General features: G+C 36.4%; 1 protein-coding gene across 3 annotated transcripts in view; it reads right to left on the minus strand.

Annotated features, from left to right (window-relative positions):
• The window catches only part of LOC134850819 (lipoxygenase homology domain-containing protein 1-like), a 71,940-nt gene that overhangs the window by 22,727 nt on the left and 23,201 nt on the right, over positions 1-26,012 (minus strand). For 2 of the 3 annotated variants that reach the window (XM_063866627.1, XM_063866625.1), the window contains exons 16-33: positions 24,646-24,824; positions 23,667-23,937; positions 19,647-19,839; positions 18,711-18,880; positions 17,568-17,693; positions 16,592-16,958; positions 16,059-16,356; positions 15,438-15,830; positions 14,096-14,280; positions 11,668-11,867; positions 11,235-11,351; positions 10,686-10,851; positions 8,655-8,809; positions 8,136-8,384; positions 6,183-6,336; positions 5,475-5,692; positions 4,735-4,918; positions 4,020-4,180 (exon numbers count right to left, since the gene is read on the minus strand). In XM_063866627.1, the coding sequence (XP_063722697.1) occupies positions 4,020-4,180; positions 4,735-4,918; positions 5,475-5,692; positions 6,183-6,336; positions 8,136-8,384; positions 8,655-8,809; positions 10,686-10,851; positions 11,235-11,351; positions 11,668-11,867; positions 14,096-14,280; positions 15,438-15,830; positions 16,059-16,356; positions 16,592-16,958; positions 17,568-17,693; positions 18,711-18,880; positions 19,647-19,839; positions 23,667-23,937; positions 24,646-24,824 (3,786 nt within the window). The remainder of the gene's footprint in view (positions 1-4,019; positions 4,181-4,734; positions 4,919-5,474; positions 5,693-6,182; positions 6,337-8,135; positions 8,385-8,654; positions 8,810-10,685; positions 10,852-11,234; positions 11,352-11,667; positions 11,868-14,095; positions 14,281-15,437; positions 15,831-16,058; positions 16,357-16,591; positions 16,959-17,567; positions 17,694-18,710; positions 18,881-19,646; positions 19,840-23,666; positions 23,938-24,645; positions 24,825-26,012) is intronic. The other variant, XM_063866626.1, reaches the window with a different exon arrangement.

Here is a 26,012-nt window from a genome sequence, read left to right on the forward strand (position 1 = left end):
TTTAGCCGTAATAACACGTAAAACAAAAATAAAACTCGGTAATTTGATAGGGGGAAACTGGGAAAGAGCCTACCTTTTGAATGACAAAAAGAACTCCGTCAAAAATGGCTAGTTAAAAAGTCGAAATTTGCCTGAAGAAAAAAACCACCCCGAGCAAAATTATTCCGCTACTTTCCTTACCAAATTCGGAACAAAACTGCTCGTATCAGAGTGAATCCCTGAAAGTTCCGACTGCCTTTTAAGTTCTATTGATAAAAAAAAACATGAAAAAATTAAATGCAATAAAATAAATTGAAAAGAAAAGTAAAATTTGCAATTTTATGTGAAAATCATACCCCCACAAGCCATATTAAGTACAAAGTGATGAATTTCGCTCCTATTAACAAATCGACTATGGCAAACAAGTTTCCTTCGAACAATTTGGAATGATTTATAACACGGATTGAATCTCCGCTTACGCGTTAATAGCGCGAAATGTATCGCGCGTTGATTGTCCCAAATTAGCCAAAATGTCAACCTTCAAACCTCCATAGTTTTCCGAAAAATGATCACAGGTTGAAAAATCTTTTCAAATTTAAGCTCAGGACAACAATATCTTTTGAATGACAAAAAAATTCCGTCAAAAATGGCTAGTTTAAAAGTCGAAACTTGTATGAAGAAAAAACCCACGCGAGCCCAAGTGTTCCGTTATTTTCGTTAGAAAAGCCGAACCAAGACTGCTCGTATCAGGGCGAAGCCCTAAATGATCCCACTGCCTTTTAAGGCATATGGAGCAATAAATAACATTAGAAAAAAATAATGCAAAAAAAATAAAAAGAAAACCAAAATTTGAGTTTTTTTAATATCATCACCCCACACGTCATATAACATGCAAAGTTATAGATTTCGCTCCTAGTAACAAATCAATTATCGCAATTAAGCTTCCTCTAACCAATTTGGAACGATTTCTTTGACGGATTAAAACGGAAACAAATATCAGCTTAAGCGTTTATAACGCGAAATATATCGCGCGTTAATAGCCCCAACTTGGCCGCAATGGCAAATTTTAAACATCCATAATTTTACAAAAAGGATGACAAGTGAAAAATCTTTTTAATCTTAGTCTCAGGACAACAATAACTTTTGAATGATATTTTTAAAAATCCGTCAAAAATGGCTAGTTAAAAAGTCGAAATTTGTCTGAAGAAAAAACCCACCCCGAGCACAATTATTCCGCTACTTTCGTTATCAAAGACGGATCAAGGCTGCTTGTATCAGGTCGAAGCCCTAAATGTTCCCATTGCCTTTTAAGACCTATGAAGCAATAAATAAAATTAGAAAAAATTGAATGCAAAAAAAATTTAAAAAAGAGTTTTTTTTTGTGAAAATCATACCCCCACAATCCATATTACGTACAAAATGATAAATTTCATTACTAGTAACAAATAAATTACGGCAAATATGCTTTCTTCAACCAATTTGGAACGATTTCTATAACAGATTAAATCTCCGCTTACGCGGTAATAGTGCGAATTATATCGCGCGTTAATAGTCCCAACTTGGCCAAAATGGCTATCTTTAAACCTTCACAAATTTACCAAAAAAATAATTTAAGGTGGAATATCTTTTCAAACCTATGCATGACAATAAGTCCTTTTGAAGAAGAAGAAAATTCCGTCAAAGATTGGCTAGTTAAAATTCGAAATTTGTCTGAAGAAAAAAACTCACCTCGAGCACAAATGTTCCGTTATTTCCGTTACGAAAGTCGGAAAAAGACTGCTCGTATCAGGGCAAAACACTGAACTTTCCGACTGCCTTTTAAGATCTATGGAGCAAAAAATAATCTAATAAAATTGAATGCAATGAAATAAATTGAAAAAAAAAAATTTAAATTTGATTTTTTTTTGAAAATCACCCCCACACACGCCATATTAAGTACAAAACGATAAAATTCTCTCCTAGTAAACAATAAGCTTACGGCAAACAAGCTTTCTTCAACCCATTTGGAACGATTTCTAAAACGGAAATAAATATCAGCTTAAGCGTTTATAACGCGAAATATATCGCGCGTTAATAGTAGCAACTTGGCCAAACTGGCAATCTTTGAACCTACATAACTTAACAAAAACGACGAAAGGTGAAAAATCTTTTCAATTTTAGGTTCACGACTTCAGTTCCTTTTGAAGAATACTTTAAAAAATCCGTCAAAAATGGCTAGTTTAAAAAGTCGAAGTTTGTCTGAAGAAAAAAAACCACCCAGAGCACAATTATTCCGCTACTTTCGTTACCAAAGTCGGAACAAGAGTGCTCGTATCAAGGTGCAGATCTGAAGGTTTCGAGTGCCTTTTAAGGCCTATGGAGCAATAAATAACATCAGAAAAAATTGATGCAAAAAAATAAAATGAAAAAAAAATCAAAATTTGAATTTTTTTTTGAAAATCATACTTCCACGCGCTATATTAAGAACAAAGTGATGAATTTCGCTCTTAGTAACAAATGATTTACGGCAATAAGCTTACTTCAACCAATTTGGAACGATTTCTATAACAGATTAAATCTCCGCTTACGCGGTAATAGCGCGATAATTGTCCCAGATTAGCCAAAATGGCAAGCTTTAAACCTCCATAATTTTACAAAAAAAAGATCACAGTTGGACAAAATATTTCAAATTTAAGCTCAGGATAACAAGTCCTTTTGAATGACAAAAAAATTCCGTCAAAAAAGGCTAGTTTATAAGTTGAAATCTGTCTGAAGAAAAAACCCACGCCGAGCCCAAATGTTCCGTTATTTTCGTTAGAAATGTCGAAACAAGACTGCTCGTATCAGGGCGAAGTCCTAAACGTTCTCACTGCCTTTTAAGGCCTATGGAGCAATAAATAACATTAGAAAAAAAATGCAAAAAAAAAATAAAATGAAAAAAATCAAAATTTGAATTTTTTTTTTGAAAATCATCCTTCCACACGCCATATTAAGCACAAAATGATAGATTTCGCTTTCATTGTTCCGACTTTCTTTTCGAAAGTCGAAACAATGATAGTCTGTTTTAAAATCCTTAGCATTGGCTCTACTTTATAGCTGGTTATTGATTAAACTTTCAAAATGAACACATTTTACCGCAAAAAGATTTGAGACTTAGGTTCAAACAAAAGATAGTTCATACTATAACGCAAGCATTGCTTGTGTTATCAAATTATGCCAGGAAAATCTAAGCAAGATGTTTGTTTTAATGAACTACCAACCTCAGAATCAGCAGGTTCGTTATTGAAAAAAGAATAACTTTCCAAAAACTGGCAAAATTTCAAGAATTGGACACGTTCTAAAGCCATATTTTTTTCAAAATTCAGTAGATAGCGGCTTGCGCACTTGAAATTTGTGTAACTGATTTTTTTTCCTTCTGTTAAACCTTCAATCTCTGATTTGGCAAGGTAGTTTTTAAGAAAAAAAAATAAAATCTTTCCAAAAAACACGCTTTGGGTTTTTAACCCAATAATTTGACCTCAAAAAAGCTCGTAGGAACAAATGCAGCATCTAATGTAGCCCTATTTGTCGTGATTCTGCTTCCAAACAAAAAATCAAAAAGTTATCTCAGTTTCGAGAACAACGGTTCTGAAAATTGTCTGTTTAAACTAAATTAGATGAAAGTTGATGAGAGGCTGACCTCCCTTCTACAATTTTCACGTTATTTTACTACTTACAGTTGAACGTTTATTGAGGAATTGTTACCTCTCCTTCTTGCACGTTTTTGTCGACTTCAGTTGTTTCTCACGTACAGATTACAGCAAACTTACGAATTTTTTTCAAGTATATAATTTTTTTGATTATTTCAAATTCTTTTCTTAAATATGTGGTCGGAACCTTATGAGGCACTTGAACAGCAACTGACTCTCCATTTTAAATTCAAGCGTATCTGCGCTCCCAATTGCAGCAAAAAAACACAAGAAGAATGGACTTATGATAGGCAGCTGTTCTAACTGATTAGATGTGGTGACGTTTCAAAAAAAAAGACTAGAAATAAGCAGATATAAGAGACAGTGGCTTACTTGATGTATGTCCATGCTCGCTCTCTCCAGGGTGTCCTCGTCCTTTTTCAAGTAAATAGGAGCCGAGGTCCCATTGAGCCCGAATAGGACAAGGCATACTCTGCAGTCAGTGCCAGCGTTCTCCAAGTCACCCGTCTGCACACTCAACTCAAACGACCGCTCTAAATAATAATAATAATTATAATTAATAATTGTAGTTCCTGCGAATCGCAGAGGACCTATCAATAGGCCTTAACAGTCCTGTCGAGGATAGTCCGTTTGTATTATTTCCCCACATTCCAGACTGTGTTATTTTGTTGAGCGAAGCTCTTTTTTCCGACTCAAGGCCGTTTTTGTGCGTCTAGAACTTTCACGTGGTACCACTTTTGCAGCCAAATTCGGTCAGGTTGTGGTAGACCTGAAGCTAGAGTTCAAGTGAGAGCTCGTCCTCACACACTATCATTGCCATGGCATGGGATCGAATACACGATCTGACGATTTCAAAGTGAACGCCATACCACTGTGCTAAGTGCCTCCTTAAATACGCATTTATTGCTTTTAAATAAATACGCCCTTATTGCAGCTAACTGCACAAAACTTCTGAAATTGTTATAAATGGCATAAGAGTCTTGTATTGAAGCGAAAAACATGAATATAACGCTCTTTAAAATGCAAACAAAGTTAAACTGCAAGTTTAATCGTTGAAATAGAAGTATAAGAAAGAAGTTTTTCCAACTTGGCTTGTAGTGGGCGCGTGCGGCATCGAGCACATTCAGCGTCCTCTCGGTGAGTCCGTCATCCTTATCCTTTGCCAGCCACCTGTCACAGGGGAACAGCACATTCACCCCCCTCTGGGGCATGTCCACTTCCACACTCTTCACAAACCACCCCTGTCCCGACTGCACTCCATCATGGCCCAGCTGAACCACCACAAGAACAAGCAATTAAAAACCCATGTTGTATTTAATAACGTCTTAGATTAATTACACCTTGAAGATCAAGCTATCTATCTCTTATTTTGTAAAGCACAACCTGATGGTGAATCAGCCATCAGCGACATAAAATTAAATACAATTTCCCATCAACATCGCCACATCTTACCGTTGTCGGTTTCAAACTTTTCAACTTGAAAAACTACGAATATTTGACGGGGTGAACCGTAGCGGCGACAAAAATCAATTAACAAGAAAATAATGCTAACTGATCAGAATTGAGATGTTCAGAATCAGTTTTGATTGGTTCAAAGAATCTTTATGGATTGGTTTATCTGCCGTTCGGACCTTCTGCCATTACAAAAGTCCCCATTTTGACCCTTTCATTATTGCAAAACTTGCAAATATTTGACAAGTCTGCAGTTTCGTTCTGAAGCAGTACAACAGCGCCGAAAAACAAAATTGTTCGACAGTGCCGAAAATCATCAAATTTCAGCATTTTTGAACAATATTTTAATTTTCGGAACTTGAACAAATGACTTACCGTGATCTGTTTGATCTCATTCACAGGTGGTGCCTCGATTGAGAATGTATCTGTGCATCCTGGCTCGAACCCCTCTTTGTCCTTGAGAATGAGCGGCAACTTCCCCGTATCCTTGTTCTTCTCTCCCTTGCCAACCCCAGTGATCACTATGTAGGCGTTGGCAGTCGTCCCACAGTCCTTCTCACTGTCTGTCTCAACTTTGATTGTGTAGGGCACCGCTGCACAACAAAACATATATAATCTCAAGTGTATCCAGACCTCGTTTCAGAACAGGACAATCAAAGGTAACAAGTCCAATAGTGAAAAATTAAATTGTCAATCAACGAAGATCAGCCCTGATCAATCATCTCTATCAGGGATTTCACAATATGAAAATCACAGCCCCCACTGCCTTCATAACCTTTGCTACCTTTACTTGTTGGTTTTTTAGGATGATAGGGGACAACGCCGAAGCTATTTTGTGTACATACCATCTACAATACCAAGAAAAATACATGATGTTTCTTCTTGTCTGAACTTGCAGAATGTTAAGGGTGATTGGTTGATAGGAGCTGGAACATTGATTCTATCTAGTTTGCATAATATGTCAGCATACTTTAATTGCGCCTTCAGATAATCAGGAAATCGCATCCGAGGGACGACCCCAATTCAGCCACGCGTTAAAGTAATACATAACTTAGTTGCTTGACAAAAAGATGCACTACTGACTGGGCCCTTCGAAGACTGGCATCTCCATTTGTATCTTGTTTCTCTTGCCGGGACTACTCTGAAGAGAACTCATGCTCATGTTCATCATGGACCCTCTCGTGCTCATTCCAATCGTACCCATAGTGGTCACACTGTCCCGGTCTCCTTCGTAGCCCTGCATCAGATACTCGCCGTATAACATTGACCATCACTCAGAAAATTGGACACAGATGCGAAGCTGCAATTTGCAAACACAAGCAAAAAAACGCCAAGAAGCAACTTCAAAAAGGTCATGGAAAACGCAAAAAAAAAACTATTAATGAGTTTTGGAAAAACAACGCCCTCTACTGTAACAAATTGGAAAGCATGAAGCCATAGTATGCATAAATTATGCATTTCAAAAAATTGCGAGATATATTGAGTTGAAAAATTTCCGAAACCGAGTTTTTATTATTATTATGTTGTTTGAAACAAATCACAGAATTAAAAATGCATCAACTATGTTAATTTATTACCATTTGAACATCAAAGCATATGCTATGAAAAAGCTGTAAGATGCCCCACCATTATTGGGGTGCCGCACCAATATTTGCCACTTAGGTTGGGGAAAAAAAGAAGGTTCGTGCTAATACACAAGCTTCGCAAAGATAATCAATAGGTAACCTTTTATTCCACTGATAAATCTCAAAATCGAAATTTTATTCGATCCTTAATGTCACTCACGTTTTTTCGAGCCATTTGAAAAAAAAGACGACTTATTTACGCGGCAAGCCACACGACTTATTTACGCGGCGAGCCACCCCATTTATTTACGCGACTTTGATTTAGTTCATTGGCACTTGAGACAAAGGGATATTTGAACTAATTGTGCCTCAAATCCATATTCTTTCGCTGGTTTCTTAGACAGAACTATTATTAAAAAGCGCAAACAATAGAAAAACCTTGCCATCAGGTAAACTTAAAACATAGCCAACAGCTAGTTGGAAAGGAATTAGGAAAAGACACCGACTTGTGTTTTGAAAAAACTTCAACTTTCGAAAAACACAAAAAAAACTATATGGCCTTGCTCTTTCAATTTGAAGAAAAAATTACGTTTGTCATTTTTTACATGAAAATAACCCAATGTGAGAAAACTGGGTCAATAAGTAAATTTTTTATATCACTGGGAAACTGAAGATTAAAATCCGTTTTCGAAACTAGAAGCTGATCACGCTGTTCTTTAGTTTTGAGTTTTGCTCTTCATTAGTGAAAGTTGCCTTCTTTTCAATAAACGAAATAAAGTGAACTCTAAAGGAATCAAAAGTCACGCCGCAAAAAAAATTAAAAGCATGAACAAAAAAATCGCCAAGACTTAAAGAGTATTCACTACAATCATGAATTATAGAAATAAATGAACTAAAGGAAATTAAAAAAAAAACAATCATCTTCGAGGCAAGTAAATGAAGCTGGTACAATTAATGCAAGTTTATTTCAGAGCAAATTACATCACTGTAAAGCACTTTTATCACTGTAAAGTGCTTGTATGATCGTGAACTTTATTGATTAAACTAGTTGCAATATGAATTCCTAATTTGACAAAATAAGAACATAGCCAACTCACAATTGGAAAAAAGTCATAATGCAAGAAAACGAAAAAGACAAAAAAACCACAAGTCAAACCGCGAAAAATCAAATTCGAGCATGAACAAATGTAAAGACTTTTTTCTGAAATAAAAATACCTATATAAGATTATTCACTATGTTTATGACTTTTAACGAATAATTATTTTTGCCTTCCAGAGGGCATTCTCAAAATTCAAAAACAAGTCTACTTGAAATAAAAAAAGCGAATTAGAGGAAGTTTCGTTTTCGTTATCGGAAAGCGTAATTGGAGCTCTACCGGCGAATGATTTGGAAAGTCGAGAGTTTTGCAACGCAAACCACCAAATTAGAAAATTGGAAATAAACAATTTTAAAGAATTTTCGGGAAGATACCTTCGCATACAGGGTGCAGTGAGTTTTTTGAGCCGTATTTTTGGACTTGTCCTTGCTTAACCACCGCTCTGCATGAAACACTGCGACATCTGACCCGGCGGCAACAGTCTGACCTCTACCGCCGCCCACCTGTTTGACCTCTATTCTGTCCAGGTACCATGAGGCATTGGCGAGTCCACTGTTATCGTGTCTCACATCTAGCTTGTACAGTCTGCCTAAGTCTACTGCCTCCAACGCGAACTGGTCCATCTGTAGAAAAAGAAGACAAAGACGGTTATAAGGATATGCAAGCAGGTAGTCGAGAATACATACAATGAGTCAACGCATGGTTCATAAGGGAAGTGTAGTTCAGATGTACCCATGACATAAAATTAAGCAGCTGGTTCTTTGATTTGCGACAAAACGGAAAATGCTGTTCTCGTGTGAGTGGAGGTCCATGCTTTGCGAGTTTTCTACCTAATAACTTTTTTACCTAATAAAATAAGTGACATGAAGTTCAAATTTCGTATATTGTCTCACATTTCCCTTCTCGAACTTGTCCATGTGCGTACTGGATTGGGCCAACTTCCTCTCCCCTGAGTCTCCCAGCTGCCCAAACAGAGTAATAAACACATTGGCATCGGTGCCCGCCCCACTCTCTTTGCCCGTGTAAACAAACACCTCGTACTTGACCGCTAAAAATATTTTAGTTCAAAAATATAAAACTATGATTACTTGCACTCATTAGAACTCGCTCGTGAACAGAAAACATCAACTCACCTCTAGGCAACTAGTTTTAGTAACAAAAAGGCTTGAAATAAAATCATGAATAAAACGCTGATTAAAAAAGGAAAAAACAGAAAAATGTTCATAACTCAAGGAAGCCAAACAAATGACAGATTTTTTGAACTTTCCGGCCAGTTCGAAAACATCTAACATCTTGACGAGAGATTTTTTCGGTTACCCTATAACAAAAACTGCCAGATAGAACGGGCATACGCAACCTCAAATTAGGATTTTTTTAAAAATTTTTCGGCAATTATCGCAACATTACCGCCAAACGGAAAAACTTCTGATGAAAAACTTATATTAGTAGGAAAACGATAGCTTTGATCTAGCGCAAGAAATTTTAATACGAAGTTTCAGCTTGTTTTATTGCCTCAAACATTTAAGCAAACTTCCATTTAATTTAGCAAATTTCCATTTGACTTTCTCATGATCAAATGTAAACATTTTGTCGCGACTCGGTGTGGTTTTCGTTCTACTGACAAAATTTCTCGCCCGAATGCCCAAAATGTATATCTATATTTCTTATGATAAAAAAGAGCAGCCAATTTTAGAATTTGCTCTTTACTTCGAGAACGAAAAACGCCCCAACTTTAAAATGTAATTAATAATGCATTGAAACATTTTTTTTTCGGTTTCAAGAAAAAATCAAGATCTTTTCAGTTATCTATACGAGCTATAATAAATCTTTCGTGCGTGTGGATATGTTAAATCGTGTACTCCTAATCGGCTGAACCAAAAGAAACTATTTATTTTTGCATAGTGACAAAAAGAAGCTGGTCTGAAAACTTTTTTGGTCATATAATTTCTTGATTATTATAGGCCAAACATTAGGGCAATTTTGCAAGATGGAATTCTTGTCAATGGTTGCACTACAGAGTTGATGCCACTATTAATGATACAAAAAAAAAGATTTTGCGTTTAATTTTTTCAAACGAAAGTACGACATTTTCCAAAAAATCCTCAAAATTTCGAAACTTGCCTAGGGCCATATTTTTTTTTCAAAACTCTGAGCATAGCCGTTCGCGCAGATAAAATTCGTTTAACTGATTTTTTCTTTCGGTTAAACACTTCATCTCCGATATGGCAGGGTAGTTTTTGAGAAAAGTCACTAAGTCTTAAAAATTAGCCAAAATGTGAAAAAAGGGTTTGTTTGAGGCCACATCTTTTTTTTCTACCAAATTTAGGGAATAGCCGCTTGAGAAGGGAAGATTCCCTTAATTTGGTCTTTTGATTGAAACCTTCATCTCAAATTTGTGCATTGATTATTTGAGAAAAGGAAAAAACTGAAAACAAATAGGCCAAAAATCGCCCTACTGAAATTTTCGAAGACCGTAGAACGAAAAATGAAGAGTGAAATGAAAAGAGTAAAATGAAATGAGACTAGCTAAAAATGCAAGCATATAGAAGAGCAGCCAATTTTTCCGTTGGTAACATTTTTTATGAAAATCGGTACAGTAGTTTGAGAAAAATTGATTCTTGTGCGACAAGTGCAAAAATTTTCCAAAGTGTCGCAAAAATAACGAAAAACAACAAACATCACACATTTTCATGACACACGATTTTTTTTTTTGCAAAATCGACCTAACACTAGCCAAAAAGAAATATATTCCATTAAATTGGTTATTCTTAAATATGATTAAATTGAAATATACCTTAAAGTGCCACCAACTGAGCACTTTCATTTGCGACTTAGGTTAGAAAAAAATCTTGTAATAATACACTTCGCTTGTAGAAAAAAATCTCCGTAATAATACACTACGCTTCGTTTGTGTTATTACTCACAAGATTCAGAGGGATCTAGATGCATGTCTTCTCGTTCTACTTGTCCTCTCTTTAGATCAACTGTCTCTCTGTAGCCCTCCGAGGGGACAAGCTCACGCACAATGGCCTTGTCATCCTGTCCATAATCTAACCAGCGGTCACACTTGAACTTATACTCCACTGAGTGCTAAAAACATATAGATGTCTGATATAAAAAAAATAGCTGAACAAAGATAATTAAAAAGGTACATGCGATATACAAGGGCGAAAGAGTTCATGTTTTCATTCATTCTCATAAGAGAGCAATAATTCTATTTATGGGCTCAGGGATGATTTTATACATTCAATTTTTGGATATTGAAAATTTTTTCCATCGAAATAAGATATACCATAATTCAAGGCAGCGTCAGCTAGAGGCAATGATTTCGTACATATTGCGCCGATGTTGAAGGCACCCTTTTGCTATTTACATACAGTTCTGATAAGAAAACGTTTGAACGAAGATCCTAATACCGCGTCAACAAGTTTGTGTTCTTCTCGCTTGTTTTAATGTAGTTCTACTGCACTAACCGTTGGTACTATGATCATCTTTCGGATTGAGAGAGTGTGTAGGTGCCACCCATTGCCTCTACTCATGTTAGAGTGACCCACCCTCACTTTTCGGAGAGACTCCTGCACGTCCTCCATCTGAACAACGAATACAAAATCACCTTTGATAAAATCGTTTAAATTCGTTTACGTTTAGTGATTTGATTTATGCAAGTGAAAACCGGTAACAACAAAAACAGGATCCACTCAAACTAAAAAGCTGCTCTATCAAAACTTAAACTTGGAAATAATTGAAAAAGATCCCTTATAAACGTACAAAAGCTCTTAAATAAACGTACAAATTGAACTCACTTTTCTCAGATGTCCTTAAAGAAACGTACAATTCGGAATATATTTCTGCTCTAGTTTCGAAGTATTGGTTTTACGGCACGTTATAATGATTTCAAATCGCTACCTCCACAATGAAGGTGTCCTTTTGGCCTTTGTTGAACTTGTGTTTGCGACGTTGTTTGTTGGGTTCCAGGGAGTGCTGATCTGGCCCCCCTGTCATTTCCATCAGCTGCTGATCTCCTCCGTACACTGCGAGGAAAATATTAGAGTCTGTTCCTGCTCCTTTCAAGTCACTTGTCTCAGTCACCACTTCATAAGGCACAACTGAAACAACAAACACGTTCATATCTAACTATTCTGTCAAAAAAGGAATGCTTTCATGTTGTTGTTGTTGTTTTAACTATATCGATCTGTTTTGAATGTTAGATTGAATTGGAGAGATAAATTAGAGAGACAAGTTGTGTTAAATTATCTGTGTTAAGACAAGGTGTTGTCAGGGTTATATCGTCTGCATATGTAGTTACTTTGATGTTATCATTGTTAGATATAGGCGTTTTGGATTTGTAACGTTGAATATAACCGATCAAAACACACCACGTAGTGAGCCTTCCTGCGTTCTGATTTGGTCCATCTGAATTCAACATAAGTGTGCCTACTGAGAAAAAAAAACAGGAATCCATTTTTTGGTGTTATTAGATAATTCCGAGCTCGCTATAGAGCTGAAATGTTAGTACTCCAACCAGTTTTTACATAAAATAAGATGCAGTTTGGGTCCTTCTGTTTTCTGGTATTGTCGATCTTTCTTTTCTGATGCCGTTTTAGTGATCTTGAAATTCTATGTTGAAATTAAACTCCGATTGTAATACACTCATTACGAGTTTTGCTACTGGAGAGGGCAATGCAATTTGTCGGTAGCGTTTAGCCTGTTCGGGATATTTTCTCTGCTTCGCTAGGTGAGTAACTTTACTCCCACTTTCTAACTATCAAGTATTATTGCATTACTCACTGACAAGCCTATTAGTTTGCTTAGGTATTTGACGGTTTGTTTCTCGAAAAAAAAATATATTGCAAATTTATTAGGTGTAAAAGCTTAGCTTTTATTGCTGGACTTCCATTTGCGCCACGGTATCTTACCGATCGGCAAACACTAGCCACAAATAAAGCACAGAACAAACTTCCAAAGCTACTGATCGTGCTTATTGCAAGAGCTACCAAATGAGCAATTTTATTTGCAAGTTAGGTTGGAAACGAAAAAATAGGATCATGCTACATAGAGGCGAAGCTTCTCTTCTCAAACAAAAGCGAGAACATGACAAAAATGAGCTCTATAAAGTGCTATGAGAAAAATTAGAAAAAATTCTCAATTAGTAAAAGTTCGGATTCGTCTCCGATTCGATCTGCGAACTAGAGAATATGAGCCTCACGTACTAACCACTCAACCACGGACGCTTTAAAAACCAGAACCACTAGCCACAAATAAAGCAGAGAACAGATGCATGAAAATTCCGATGCTACAGATCGTGATTATAGCAAAAAGGCACACAAATAAATGAACACTTTCAATGGACACTTTTAATAGCGAGATAGGGTAGAAAAAAGACGGTTCGTACTAATACACTACGCTGCTCGCTAGAGTAAAAAAAATACGCTCGCCAGTGTAAACACTTGTCACCAATAAACCAGATACAAACGTATAATGCCATGCAGCAACAGTAGACAAAATATAATGATATTGCTGCAAAAGTGCCACCAAATAATGAGCACTTTTTTTTGCGACTTGGGTTGCGGAAAAACGATATCGTAATTATGACACTACGCTATGGTTATGTAAAACCGCAACACTAAAACACAGGCAACTGACAGTTGGAAATGAGTAATGAACGCAATGAAACTGAAACAAAAACTGACTTGTTTTTTTTTTCAAAAATCTTCAACTTTTGAATTTCGAAGAAAAAATAGATGGCCCTAAAGCTCTTTGAATTTTTAGAACAATTTATGATGGACAATTTCTTGTTAAAATTAACCTAATTGGAGAAAACTGGATCAATTAGCAAAACTTTTATTTCACTGGGATATCTGATAATTAATTTCCATTTTCGAAATCAGAAATCGATCACGTTTTTCGTGACCTTTACGTTTTTGCTGTTTGATAGTGGATTTTGCCTTCCTTTAAACAATTGAAATGCACTGAACTTAAAAAGAAATCATAAGACAAACCGTGAAAAATCAAAATTGAGCGTAAACAAATTATAAGACTTTCTCCTGAAAAATAAAAAACAAACAAAAAATCAGCAAGACCTATAAGAGTCCTCACTACGTTCATTACTCTTAAACAGAAATCATTTAAGGAAATTAAGGAATGATAACTCGCACTAACTGAAACACCCTAATTAACGTAGATAGTGCAAAATTACAGCGAATAAATGAGTTAACAAATGATGGACATAAACAGAGTGCATCAATTAACTAGATATGGTTCACGTGAAAATGACTTCAAAGCAATTCTATAATGACTCTTCCTTTTAGCAACTGATTTGAAGAGATGTACTAACATGGCTGGAATTGTGTGCATTGGGCGTCTTGTCTCGGAAGCTTGCGCTCGATGCGGGAGTCGTCTTCGGAGGTGGCCAGCCATCTGCCACAGGGGAATGTCCACATGCGACCCAGGGTAAGACACTCCACTTTGACCATCTCGAGGAACCAGCCACTGCCCACACCACTGTCGTCGTGACCAATCCTTGAAGAAAAAAATGTAGTTGTGAGAAGAATTGAGCAGTTTATAGGGAAGAAACATTATTTTATAACAGAGGCGAAGCTGCGCTTCGCAAGCACTAGCGAAAACACGACAAAAAAGCAACTTGTTTGCAATTAATAGCTTATGTTGTTTGAAACAGATAGCTTTTTTCGGTCCATGGGATGAATTAAAATGCATCAACAGTGTTAACTTTTTAAATAGTCGACACAGAGGCAAAGCAAGCTGCGCTTCGCAATTACTTGCGAGAACACGACTAAAAAGCAGCTCTATCACGTGACATAAGAAAAAGTACAAAAAAGCCTCGAATTTGTTAAAACTCGAGGCTTAGAAAAACCTCGAATTAGCAACAATCTGCGACCTAGCAAATTTGAGCCTCATGCACTAACCATTCAGCCACGGATGCTTAAAATCCCCCAAAACAAGCCACCAATAACACAGCTACACCGAAAAATAACCAAAAAAATTGCATGTAGTTCTTCTTAAGCAGGGGCACAACAGCGGTTCGCCGTGATGAGCTGTACAGCTCGTATGTTGGTCCTATCCCTCGTGGATAAATGATCTTAATGACATATGCTAATAAGTGCCAATTCGACGCAGCAAAAGTAGCACCAAATACAAAAAGATACAACTTAGCATGTAATAAATTGCAACGCATAAAGCCACATTATGTATAAATTATGCATTTCAAAAAATTGCGAGATATATTGAGTTAGAAAGTTTCTGAAATCGAGATTTTATTATTGTTATGTTGTATGAAACAAATAGCTTTTTTCGGTTCACTTGATGAATTAAAAAGGCATCAACTGTGTAAACTTATAAGTATTCGAATGTCAAAGCACATGTTATCAATAAGCTGTAAAGGTGCCACCAATAGTAGCACCAATATTTGCGACTTCGGTTAGAAAAAAAGAAGTCGTACTATCACACTAACACTCACTAAAGTTGGCAAGTGTAATAACACCAAAAATTCAAAACTAATTGATATAAGGCAGGGCACGAAGATTCTACGCGTCGAATCTATTAACGCATTGATTACTGAAACATTTAGGAACTCAAAAAGGATCAACTCGTCGTGCGATACCTTAACTATGGACAATATTAGAGAAAAACCTAGAGAGAAAGTGATGAAGTATACTCACGTGATGGCTTCTAGGTACCCAATTCCAGTGGCTTGTATTTCGAAAGAGTCACACTTATCACTCTCGAATAGATTTGAATTGCTGCTGGTACAGACGCGGCTGTTCAACCAGGCAACTGATCCCGTCTCTTTTTCTCCATTCAGATGGATGTAAACATTGGCATTTGTTCCTCCTCCTTGCTTAGATCCAGTATAAACATGCACAGTGTATGTCTGTATTAGGCTGCGAAGCTCTAGACCTAGACTGTCTCTAATTGCAGTGGGCGATATCTGCTGCTGATTTGGGGGTACTTTTGCCTCGACCAGTTGTGGCGATAGACAGGGTATGGTATGACTCACTTGACCCTCGTCTGATGACAGTCCCAGCCACCTCTGGCAGGGTAACAGCCACTTGCTACATTAAACAAAACTCCATCTCGCATCGCATGAGCACAGAAATAAACAGTTGGGTAGATTAATCGTCCATAGATTTTGCAATGATTGTTGAGCTTATTACTTCGCCTCGCAAAAGAAGATAATTGTTGTTTGTCCGTAAGTGGAAAATTATGTTTCTGTATATTGACTGGATCTGGGCTATAAAAGACTGTAAAAAAAACGGGATCTATTGAGATCTGACTTTTACCTTCTGTGTTTGTTGTGCAGAATTTCAACATGCAGTGAATCCAAAAACCAAGTCTCTTTCGAACTCTCCAGACGCACCACTGCATGACTCAACTCGCCCAGGTGTACACATGAAGGCAAGGAGAAGTGGACACCTTCTCCTCCAGCCTCAAGTTGAACCAGTTCGTCCCTGGGGAGTCTGCGGACACGTCGCATGCCAGTGTCGCCCAGTGACCCATAGAGACATACGGAGACTGCCGCTTTGGCCGATGCTCCCTCTACAACTCCGGTATTCACAGTCACTTCGTACTGCAGCGAAACTAAAACAATACACAAGGAACAAAATAAACAGCTTAAAAAATTGTTACTTTAAAAAGTTTGCTTAATTGCGTAGTTCATCTTTTTAGTCGGCTTTTCTTATAGTAATCAGTGAGCCATATTATCCAGCCAATGAGTCGATTAAATACTGCATGAAGTGGGTGCTGTATGCCGAAGACACGCAACTTTGAAAAAAAAGCACTGGGATCGAGAAGACTGAAATAGAAATAAACTCACAGGAATTCGGGTCTAACAAGTCACCATTGGACTTAACAGGTGCAAATTCCGCAACTGTTTGTTGGTCTCCTTCGTCAAGAGACAGCCATCGTTTGCATTGGAACAAATAATGCAGCGGGGTGCTCGTCTTTCGTTTTGACACACTGCTGTACTTCTGATTGGCACCAGTCTTCCGTTTGTCTCTTTCTTTGTCCTCTGTAGAAGAGCCATTCAAAGCGGAAACACTCGCGTTCCTTCGCATAGGGGAATCAGACACTGACGAACTCTGCCTGCTCAACACTCCCCGCCCTTCCCTATCCGCGCCTTCTTTTTTTCTCGCATTTTCTCCGCCTTCCTCTTCGCCCAATGGGGGACGGGTTACGGTAATCTAAACATATTTCACCATATTCAGATGATTCGTTCACATGTTTCATATTATTCGAATCTAATTATTCGTGCGAATTCCTCATGGCGGAAGGATCGATTTCTAGGAAACTATATCAGTCAAGCAGATCTGAGTATTCCAAAAGTCGGACAGAAAGCATCACTTCCAAATTGGCCATGCGAGCTGTCTCTTCGCTAAACTAACCAAGAGAACGATTACCCTTAGAAGATAAACGGAAAACTTGAGCGCGCAAAAGAATGAATTGCGATTGTCTGAAAAAATCCCTAATAATCAAATAACCTATCTCCCCCAAAATTGATTTTAGATTTTATTGGTTGGAAATGATCTACATTCCATCGTTATGTCAGGAGAACAGCCCCCCTCTCCCATTATTTCAATACTTTGCAGATTTCGGGTTTACTTTTGCACCTGATTCAGATGGTTTTTTATATACGTGATTCACACTATTCTGATGCATGTAATCACTCATGTTTGAATGTTTCATTATTTCTGTTATAATCACCAAATACACTTTTATTCACCAAATCCGATTTTACTAGCAACGATGTTAGCTGAAGTAAAAAAAAAACTGTTAAAGCTGAGTAGACTGACTTTCTCTATGTGCCATGAGAGATCAACACTTCCTCTGTCTCTGTTAGTTCCGTCTTCCCTCCTCTCCGCGTCTTCGTCAAGCCAGACTCTGATCTTGCGCACCTCTCCAATCTCCCGACAGTAGAACTAAACAGTAGGAAGTACACTCAGAAAACTACCAGACAAAATAACTAGCATCAGTACACCACATAGCATCAAAATTTGAAAGAAACCGGAAAACCTTAAAAATGAAACTATTCATCAAATCCAGAGAAAATCAATTCGGTTAGAATTATCACAGGATCAACATAATTAGTGATCTAGATGCTAACAAACTTAGGATCAATGGAAAAACTTTAATATTCGAATTTGAGAAAACTTGAAGAATAGAAACTGGAAACTATCAACCACAATTGTGTAAGAAATTATTCATTTTAAAAAAATCGCAAAATATATTGATACTTATTTCGAATTTTAATTTTAAAGTAAAAATATTTGGCCTTAAATCTCTTTGAATTTCAAGACAAAGTTTTCATTAACGCTATTTTGATTAAATTAACTCAATTTGAGAAAACTGGACCAATAAGTAAAAATTAGATTCCGCTGAAAAATCTTAAAATTAAATTCCACTTTCGAACCCAGAAGTCGTTCAAGTTTTTTCGCACCATTTTCACATTCGTATTCGGAGAGTGCTATTTGACGAAACTTTCAGCAGATGAATTTTCAGTAAACTCAAAAAGTGCACAAATACATACATGCATTGACTACATTCATGACTCTTAAATACTGACTAGCCACCAATAAAGCAGCTACAAAATGAGCACTTTTCTTTGAGAGTTTGGCTGGAACACATCAGATTCGTAATATAACACTTATCTCGCGTGTAAAAAAAGTGTCAATGAACAAGGAAAATAGAGAAGTAACAAAAAATTGATTTTACTCTTGGGAATAAAATATTATTTTGAATTTTTCTTAATGATACCTTTTTCATCAAAAACCAATCTGATACGAAAAAATTGGGTTTATAGGTAACAAAAAATATTCACATTTGTCGCACTATTTTCGCTTTCATGATTGGAAAGCGTAATTTGTCTGCTCTTTAGGAAATGAAATTGAATTGAAGTTCAAGGAAAAAAATTCAAGTAATTATTAGAATGTGCTAACCTTGAATCGAGACGTTTCACCAGCTTCAAAGTTACCAGTCCTGTTTTCCATTCTGAGTGGCCTCGACTTCAGTCCATTGGACCCATAGATGACCAAATAAGGACTACACTCAGTTCCACACTCTACGCCATCCATTTTCGAAGTCTTAACGACCACATCAAAAGGCACTTCTGAACAAAAAATAACTACATCTATCAGTAAAACATATTCCAGAAACAATGGGAAAGGATAGCGGGTTGCTGTGCAAGTAACACACAATGTTCCGACTACAACCATAAAACGTAAATAGGTGTTTTCTTTTTTGAGAAAACCTTTATTGCCAAAAAGCGCTGATTGAAGAAGCTTCCAAAACTTTTTTTTTGAAAAATCAAGTTTTTTCAGCCTAAAATTTTCAGAAAAATCTAAATTCTCATAATGAACGTTACTATATCGCTTCACTCGCTCGAAATCGAACTTAAAATCATATGTTTTAGGCCAATTTTTCACGACTCAAAAATTTGCCTCAATGTCATTCGGATCACGACTTTAATATGATATATCACTCGAACCATTCCGATGTTTTTTGTGGTACCTGATTTTGCGTAGAAAAAAAAACAAAGACACTCGAATACGAATTTCCTTCCCATTTTTAATGGCCGGAACTAAAAGTGTTTGAAGAAAATATCCAAAAAAATTCCAAAAACGCGCAAATGTAGATAATGGAATATCGTAATTGAAAGCTTTAGCTATCGATACTTTAAATCTAGACTCATCAAATTCTTTAAAACCGTCACAGAAATGCCCGCTTCAAAAAAATAGGTTAAAATCTCAATTCAAATCAGTTGTATCAAGACAGGCTAGTCTGCGCCCAAATATTATTTCGGTATAGAAGAAGTGGCATCACAACAAAAAATACTCTTCACTAGTATCAAAAATGTACGAGTCACGAATACTGACTTGGTTGTGTGTTTTGCACTTGAGTAGGTTCGAGTTCCAGCTCTGTGCGGCCATCATCTTCCTGCCTGTCCAGCCATCTGTTGATACTGAACGTGTACTGTTCGCCCCTTGTGGGCACATCTATGTCCAGCTTGTCCACGAACCACCCACTTCCCGTTTCTGCTTCGTCATGGCCCAAACGCACCTTCTGTATCTGTAGTTCAAACCAAAATGAACTAAGCTTCATCGACATATACAGAAAATAACACACCAGCCACCAACCCTCAATTGCTACAACAGCGAGCTTCCATTGCTGGCTAAGAACGCACAATTGGATACAGAGGCGAAGCGGAGCTTAGCACCACTTGCGATAAGAAAAAAAAACAAGTCAAAAAAGAAAGAAAAATGTTGAAAAAAACTAGGTGAATTAAAAGTTTCTCGTCTCGATGAAAGATAACTGGGGGCCCAGTTAAAACTGGAGGTACCAATTTGATATTTTAGTAATTTGTTCTACTGATGCGGGACGAAATGCGTTATTTCAAAAATTGGACTTTTCCCAAAACCTTAGTTGTTTGTCTACTAAAATAAGTAAGTAGAACGGAAGTTTTTAGGTCTTAGCCACTTCGTCATGAAAAATTCTCACAGCCGTTTTTTTTTTCGATTGAACTTTTTATCTCAGATTTTTAAGGGTAATTTATAAAAAAAAAATTCAAAACGTTTTTAAAAAACGGTCAAAAACTAAAATCTTGACTTCCCGAATTCCCTATCTTTTTTCTGCAAGAAGCAGTTCGTGACCGCTGAATTAGAATAGATTACCAAAATCTGGTTTCTCGATTGAACACTTAACTTGATAATTGGCACGGTATTTTTAGAGTTAAGACAAAAGGAGTCCAAAAAACGGTCAATGTTTCACAACTTTGACTTCTTTGAAGATCATAACTTTTTTCTTTAGAAAAAATTGGGCGTAGGCAATTAAAAAGGTAGGCTTTCATCAACAAGTTGTTTTGATTAAGCAACTTTGAAATCGGGAAAAGTCCGAAAAGTTTCTATTTCAGTTTCGATACCAAGAAAACTCCGAAAAACGTTCAACTAATCAAAAATTTGACATTTCCCAGAATTATAGCTTTTTGTTTCAAAAAAATTGAGCACATACGCTTGTGCAGAAGAGATTCAACGAACCTGTACTTTTGATTGGGTGGTAGTTCGCGAAAAAACTCATCTTTTTGTGTCAAAAAAATTTGGGCGTAGTCAAAGCGTCTCAAAAAAACATTAAAAAAATTTTGTCTAAACATTTTTATCTATTTATAACTAACATGATTTCTAGGCAAACATCCCAAACAAAACAGTTGAAAAAATAAAGTTTCCAGTCCCCTCTAAAATTACAATGAACAACATTTGTAGCTAACAAGACATTTGCTTACAACGAAAAAAAAATCCGTGATGTGACTGCTAAGCCGACAAAACTTGAACAGATAAATGAAAGCCCAGCAAATCAATTTTTAAGGGATTTTTTTTCAATTGCACATTTATTGAAAAAACAAAGTCCGGCCTGGATTCGAACGCCAGACCATATGGTGCAAACAAAACGCCGTTACCTGTAGGCCAAGTGCGAAAGAACCTGAAAGTTGTTAAGATTCAACCATAGCCAACTAACACTTGGAAAAAAGTCTAGAACACAAGGAAACTGAAATTTTTTTTTTAATTTCGAAGAAAAAATAGATGGCCTTAAAGCCCTTTCAATCTGTACAACAATTTATAAAGAACACATTTTGTTAAAATTAACTCAATTTGAGAAAACTGGATCAATAGGTAAATATTTTATTTCGAGAAATCTGATAATTAAACTCAAAATCAGAAGTCGATCACGTTTTTGGTGACCTTTACACTTTTGCTGTTCGATAGTGGAGTTTGCCTGCCTTTAAACAATGTCAATGCACTTAACTTAAATAAAAATCACAAGTCAAACCGCAAAAAATCAAAATTGAGCGTGAACGAATTTTAAGACTTTTTTCCTGAAAAAAAAAACAAAAAAATCAGCAAGACTATATAAGTCATCACTACGTTCATTACTATTAATAATAAATCAAGTTGAAAATTTGTGAAAATTGTTTACGGAAAAAAGCCTAGTTCCCGATTAAAAAACGCTTGCTTTCGCAAGTATAAAGAGATAGATACTTAAAAAGAATGCAAACACTTCTATTCCAACAGAGATGGACAACGAAAACAGAGGCAACCCAGCCAGAACAACCTGTATGGATATTCTAGGATCTCACACCTTGAGGCAGCAACGTACCACGAGACCAGACAATAATCTACAACTTGAAAACCTGACGTTACTAGTGATGTTATTTGCAGTCCAAATTATGATGAAAATGGAATCGACAGTTTGAGAATTGACACAGTGAAGCCAATACAAACGATAAAACCGACAAAAATTAGCTCTTAAAAGGTCAACAAAGGAAAAAAGGAGAAAGAGAAATCAGAGATTCCGTTATATACCGGAATCAAACCATCGACCTCCAGATTCAACGTCGCACTTCTTAGCATCTGCGCCATTGCTGTTTCACAATAGTTGATCACTAGAGGCCCAGCTAAAGCTGGAAGTGCCCATTTAATAATGATTTTAAAATGTTCCAATACGAAAGGTTTAACTTAAAAGAAAAAAAAATTGCTAAATCCAACATTGTTTTCTACAATAATTCGGACGTAGTCACTATGATAAGACAGTTCCTAGCCCATGATTTTTCGATTAAACCCTTAACCTTAGATTTGGCAGAGTAGTTTTCGAATAACTCAAAAAAATTCCGAAAAACGGTCAACATTTAAAACTTGATTTTTGTATATTCAACATTTCCTTTCTAAACAGATGGACTTAGTTGCTATGCAGAGAAAACTCTTCTCACCTGTTATTTCGATTGAAAACTTAATCTTAAATTTGCCGTGTAGTTTTCTAAAACAAAAAAAGTCAAAAACTTTGAACAAAACTCAAAATTGTATTTTTCTAAGGGGATAATTCGTTTTTCATCAGGAAATTAGGGCGACCACTTGTGCAAAAAAGATTCACAAACCTTTCTTTCAATCAAACCCTTAACATCAGATTTGGCAGAGCAGTTTTTGAGAAAAGTCGAACTTTTCAAAAAAACGTTCAAAACTCCAAATGGCCATACCTTTGCTATTACAAAAATTTCAAACTAACCATTTACGCAATGAAGATTCCTAGCTCCTAGATGGTTTTTGCGATAAACCTTTAAACCTATGATTTTGCAAGATAGATTTCGAGAAAAAGAAGAGGTGTCCTAGAAACGATTCAACTATCAAAATTCGTACATTTTCTAAAATTTTAATTCCTTTTCTATAAAAATAAGGGAGTGGCAGCTTAGTAATAATTGATCCCCATAACATCTTCTTTCGATTCATCTCTTAAACTCAGATTTCGCGGGGTAGATTTCGAAAACCTGAAAAAATAATCCAAAAAATGAGTTTAAGACTCCCACTGAAATTTTTGAAGACCTTAGAACGTCGAGCAAAGTAAGCAGAGACTAGTGTAGTATGCAGAGACAGGCGAGATGCCGATTTTTCCATTGAAACCTCTTTTTTGAAAATCGACAGAATTTCGCAGGAAAAACTAAAATTTTTGCGAAAAGAGCAAAAATTTACCAAAGCGTCTCAAAAAATAATCATAAAAACCAGATGCCGTATAGTATCTGAATAAGGAGAGAAAAACGTCCAAAAAAGGCTGCAAGATGAGAAAGCTCAGAAAAATGAGGCACTTTTAATTTGAATGAAAAATTATACAGATTAAAAAGTCAGTCAACAGTGGCATCAACAAAGAGACTTGAGCATATATGACAAACTTTTATTCGACGTTTTTAGAAGTTACTTTTTGGCAGTATTGAGCCCTTACTAGCCTGATTTTACTCAGAGACACCGCAAGACAAGTAAGCAGCTTTTATCGCGAACTTCAATTTTTCCAAGAACTGAATAGAAATCAATTTCTAATTTTAAATACTGTGTAGAATTAGCCTTTATTTGTGCAAGTACCTTTCCAATGTTGGCACTTGTTAAATAGAAGATGTCAGTGTTTCCCTGTTCGAACTTGTTTACGTTGGAGCGACTGTTTCTGAGAAACAGTTTGCCGGTGTCACCATCTTCGCCGAAGATATGAATGAAAACAGTGGCGTCTGTTCCCGCCATTAACACTGTCCCTGTCTTCACGCTCACAATGTACTGGCATTCCTCAGTGAGGGGCGACACTCCTTCGGGGTACAGCTCCCTCACACATTGTCCATCGTCTTCATCAGTGGCGAGCCATCTGATTCACGTAGCAAATAAACATTATTAAGCATAAAAAATCTATACCTTGTGCCAGCCACGTATATAAGCGCACAATAAAATCAGACACCTAATCAACATACACTATGAAAAACCGTTAATAAACTGACTTTTCTGAACCTGACCGTTAATAAACTGAATAATTTTTTTTCAACCAGTTTCAACCAAAAAAAAAAACAAACAGCCATAATGAAAACAGCTGCAGCAAATTTTATTAATTTCCAGAAAAATAAGCGATCTAAATAAAAGAATACACTACATTTATCAAAAGTAATCATTATGTTATCACTTGGGGAGCGGTGGTGAAGTGGTTACGTCTCCGCCTCTCAATCGAAAGGTCGGATGTTCGAGGCCCACCATGATCCGTGCTCGTTGTTGAGGGTGAAGCAACATTACCCAGCCCAAAAAAAATATATATATAACCAAAAAAATTGCATGTAGTTCTTAAACAGGGGCACAACAGTGGTTCGCCGTGATGAGCTGTACAGCTCTTGTGTTGGTCCTTTCCCCCGTGGATAAATGGTCTTAATCACTTCATTATGGTAGCTTAAATTGTTCCCCAAGTGAGCCCGAACTCTAGCTTTCTTTCTAACTCCTGCATAGATGGAAACAATAAAAACTTCGCCAGTAGTGTCAGCTCACATGTTTGCAGACAGTTTTGACATTGAAGAAAACAGTCTAAACTGACCTGTGACAGGGGAACAAAATAGTAGTAGATGATCCAGAACTGGGAGAGTAGGAGGGAGAGATAGGCTGGACTGAGACGGAGTCCAAAAACCATCCAGCGCCTAGATTTTTATTGTCGTGTTCAATACGCACTTTATTTAACTGGCCAAGGTCTACACACTCCACAATACATTCCTCCGCCTATGCCAAAAAAACACAGTACACAGACAGTTGGAGAAATACTTATAAAGCAGAAAAAGCTTTAAAGTTCAAGCAATGAAAAGTTCATTGAATTTATATTTATGGCAACAACATGTACCATTTTCACGGCTAATTTGTGTGGGCAAAACTTTCAGCAGGAAAATGTCTAGTACCCTATCGCGATGAATGTACAAATCTAATAATACTCGCATGAAAATAACAAATTTAAATGCGACGGACGATCATATCAACTTTTTTAAGCCATGCACTATGATACAACACTCAGACAAAACCTGTGAAAAAAAAACATAAACCAACAGCCAGCTGAAAAGAGTCATGAACGCAAGAAAAAAAATACTGACTTGTTTTTGAAAAAAAAAACCAACTTTCGAACTTCAAAGAAAAACTTATGATTGGCACTTTTTTGATCAAAATAACCCAATTTGAGATACTGGATCAATAAGTTAAAAATTTTTGTTCGGCTCGGAAATCCGAAAACTGAACTCCACTTTCGAAACTAGAAGTCGATCACTTTTTCGTGACCTGTACACTTTTGTCAAACCCTGAAAAAGGAAAATTGAGCCTGAAAAAAAAACTTTCCTGGAAAAAAACATCGCAACCAATATAAAAGTCTGAACGATGTTGACTGACTCTTAATAACAGAAAAAAGGAAACTCAGTGCTATGAAATTGATCTTTCCGTTTAAAAATTGGATATCAACTATCACCAAGAGTCTCAGGAAAAATTACATTTGATTAGGACAATTAAGATCAACGTATTTACGCCAGACACTCAACTTAAAAGATTACAAATTGCTAAAAATACGAAAGACTAAAACATAGCGAATGAACAGTTGGAAAGTTGTCAATGAACTCAAGTAAAACAGAAAAAAATTTGTTGACTTTTTGAAATTTTCAAGATTCGAAAACATATATCATTTGAAGCACTGTAATTTCAACAAAATTTTATGATTAACACTGATCTCACAAAAAGTAGGCCAATTAGTGCAAACTGGATCAATCGGTCTTTTACTTCTGCTGAATCTAAAAATTGAAATGCTTTCGAACCTAACGTTTTTTCACTTATTTTTTGTTGTTTTTCTAACTAGTGTCGTTTCCTATGCGAGCTGTGGTGAAAAAACTATACAAACTTTAAAAAGCTGATAAATTAGGCGATACAACAGCTGTC

Source organism: Symsagittifera roscoffensis, chromosome 1 (genome assembly GCF_963678635.1).
Source record: "Symsagittifera roscoffensis chromosome 1, txSymRosc1.1, whole genome shotgun sequence".
Classification (NCBI taxonomy): Eukaryota; Metazoa; Xenacoelomorpha; order Acoela; family Convolutidae; genus Symsagittifera; species Symsagittifera roscoffensis.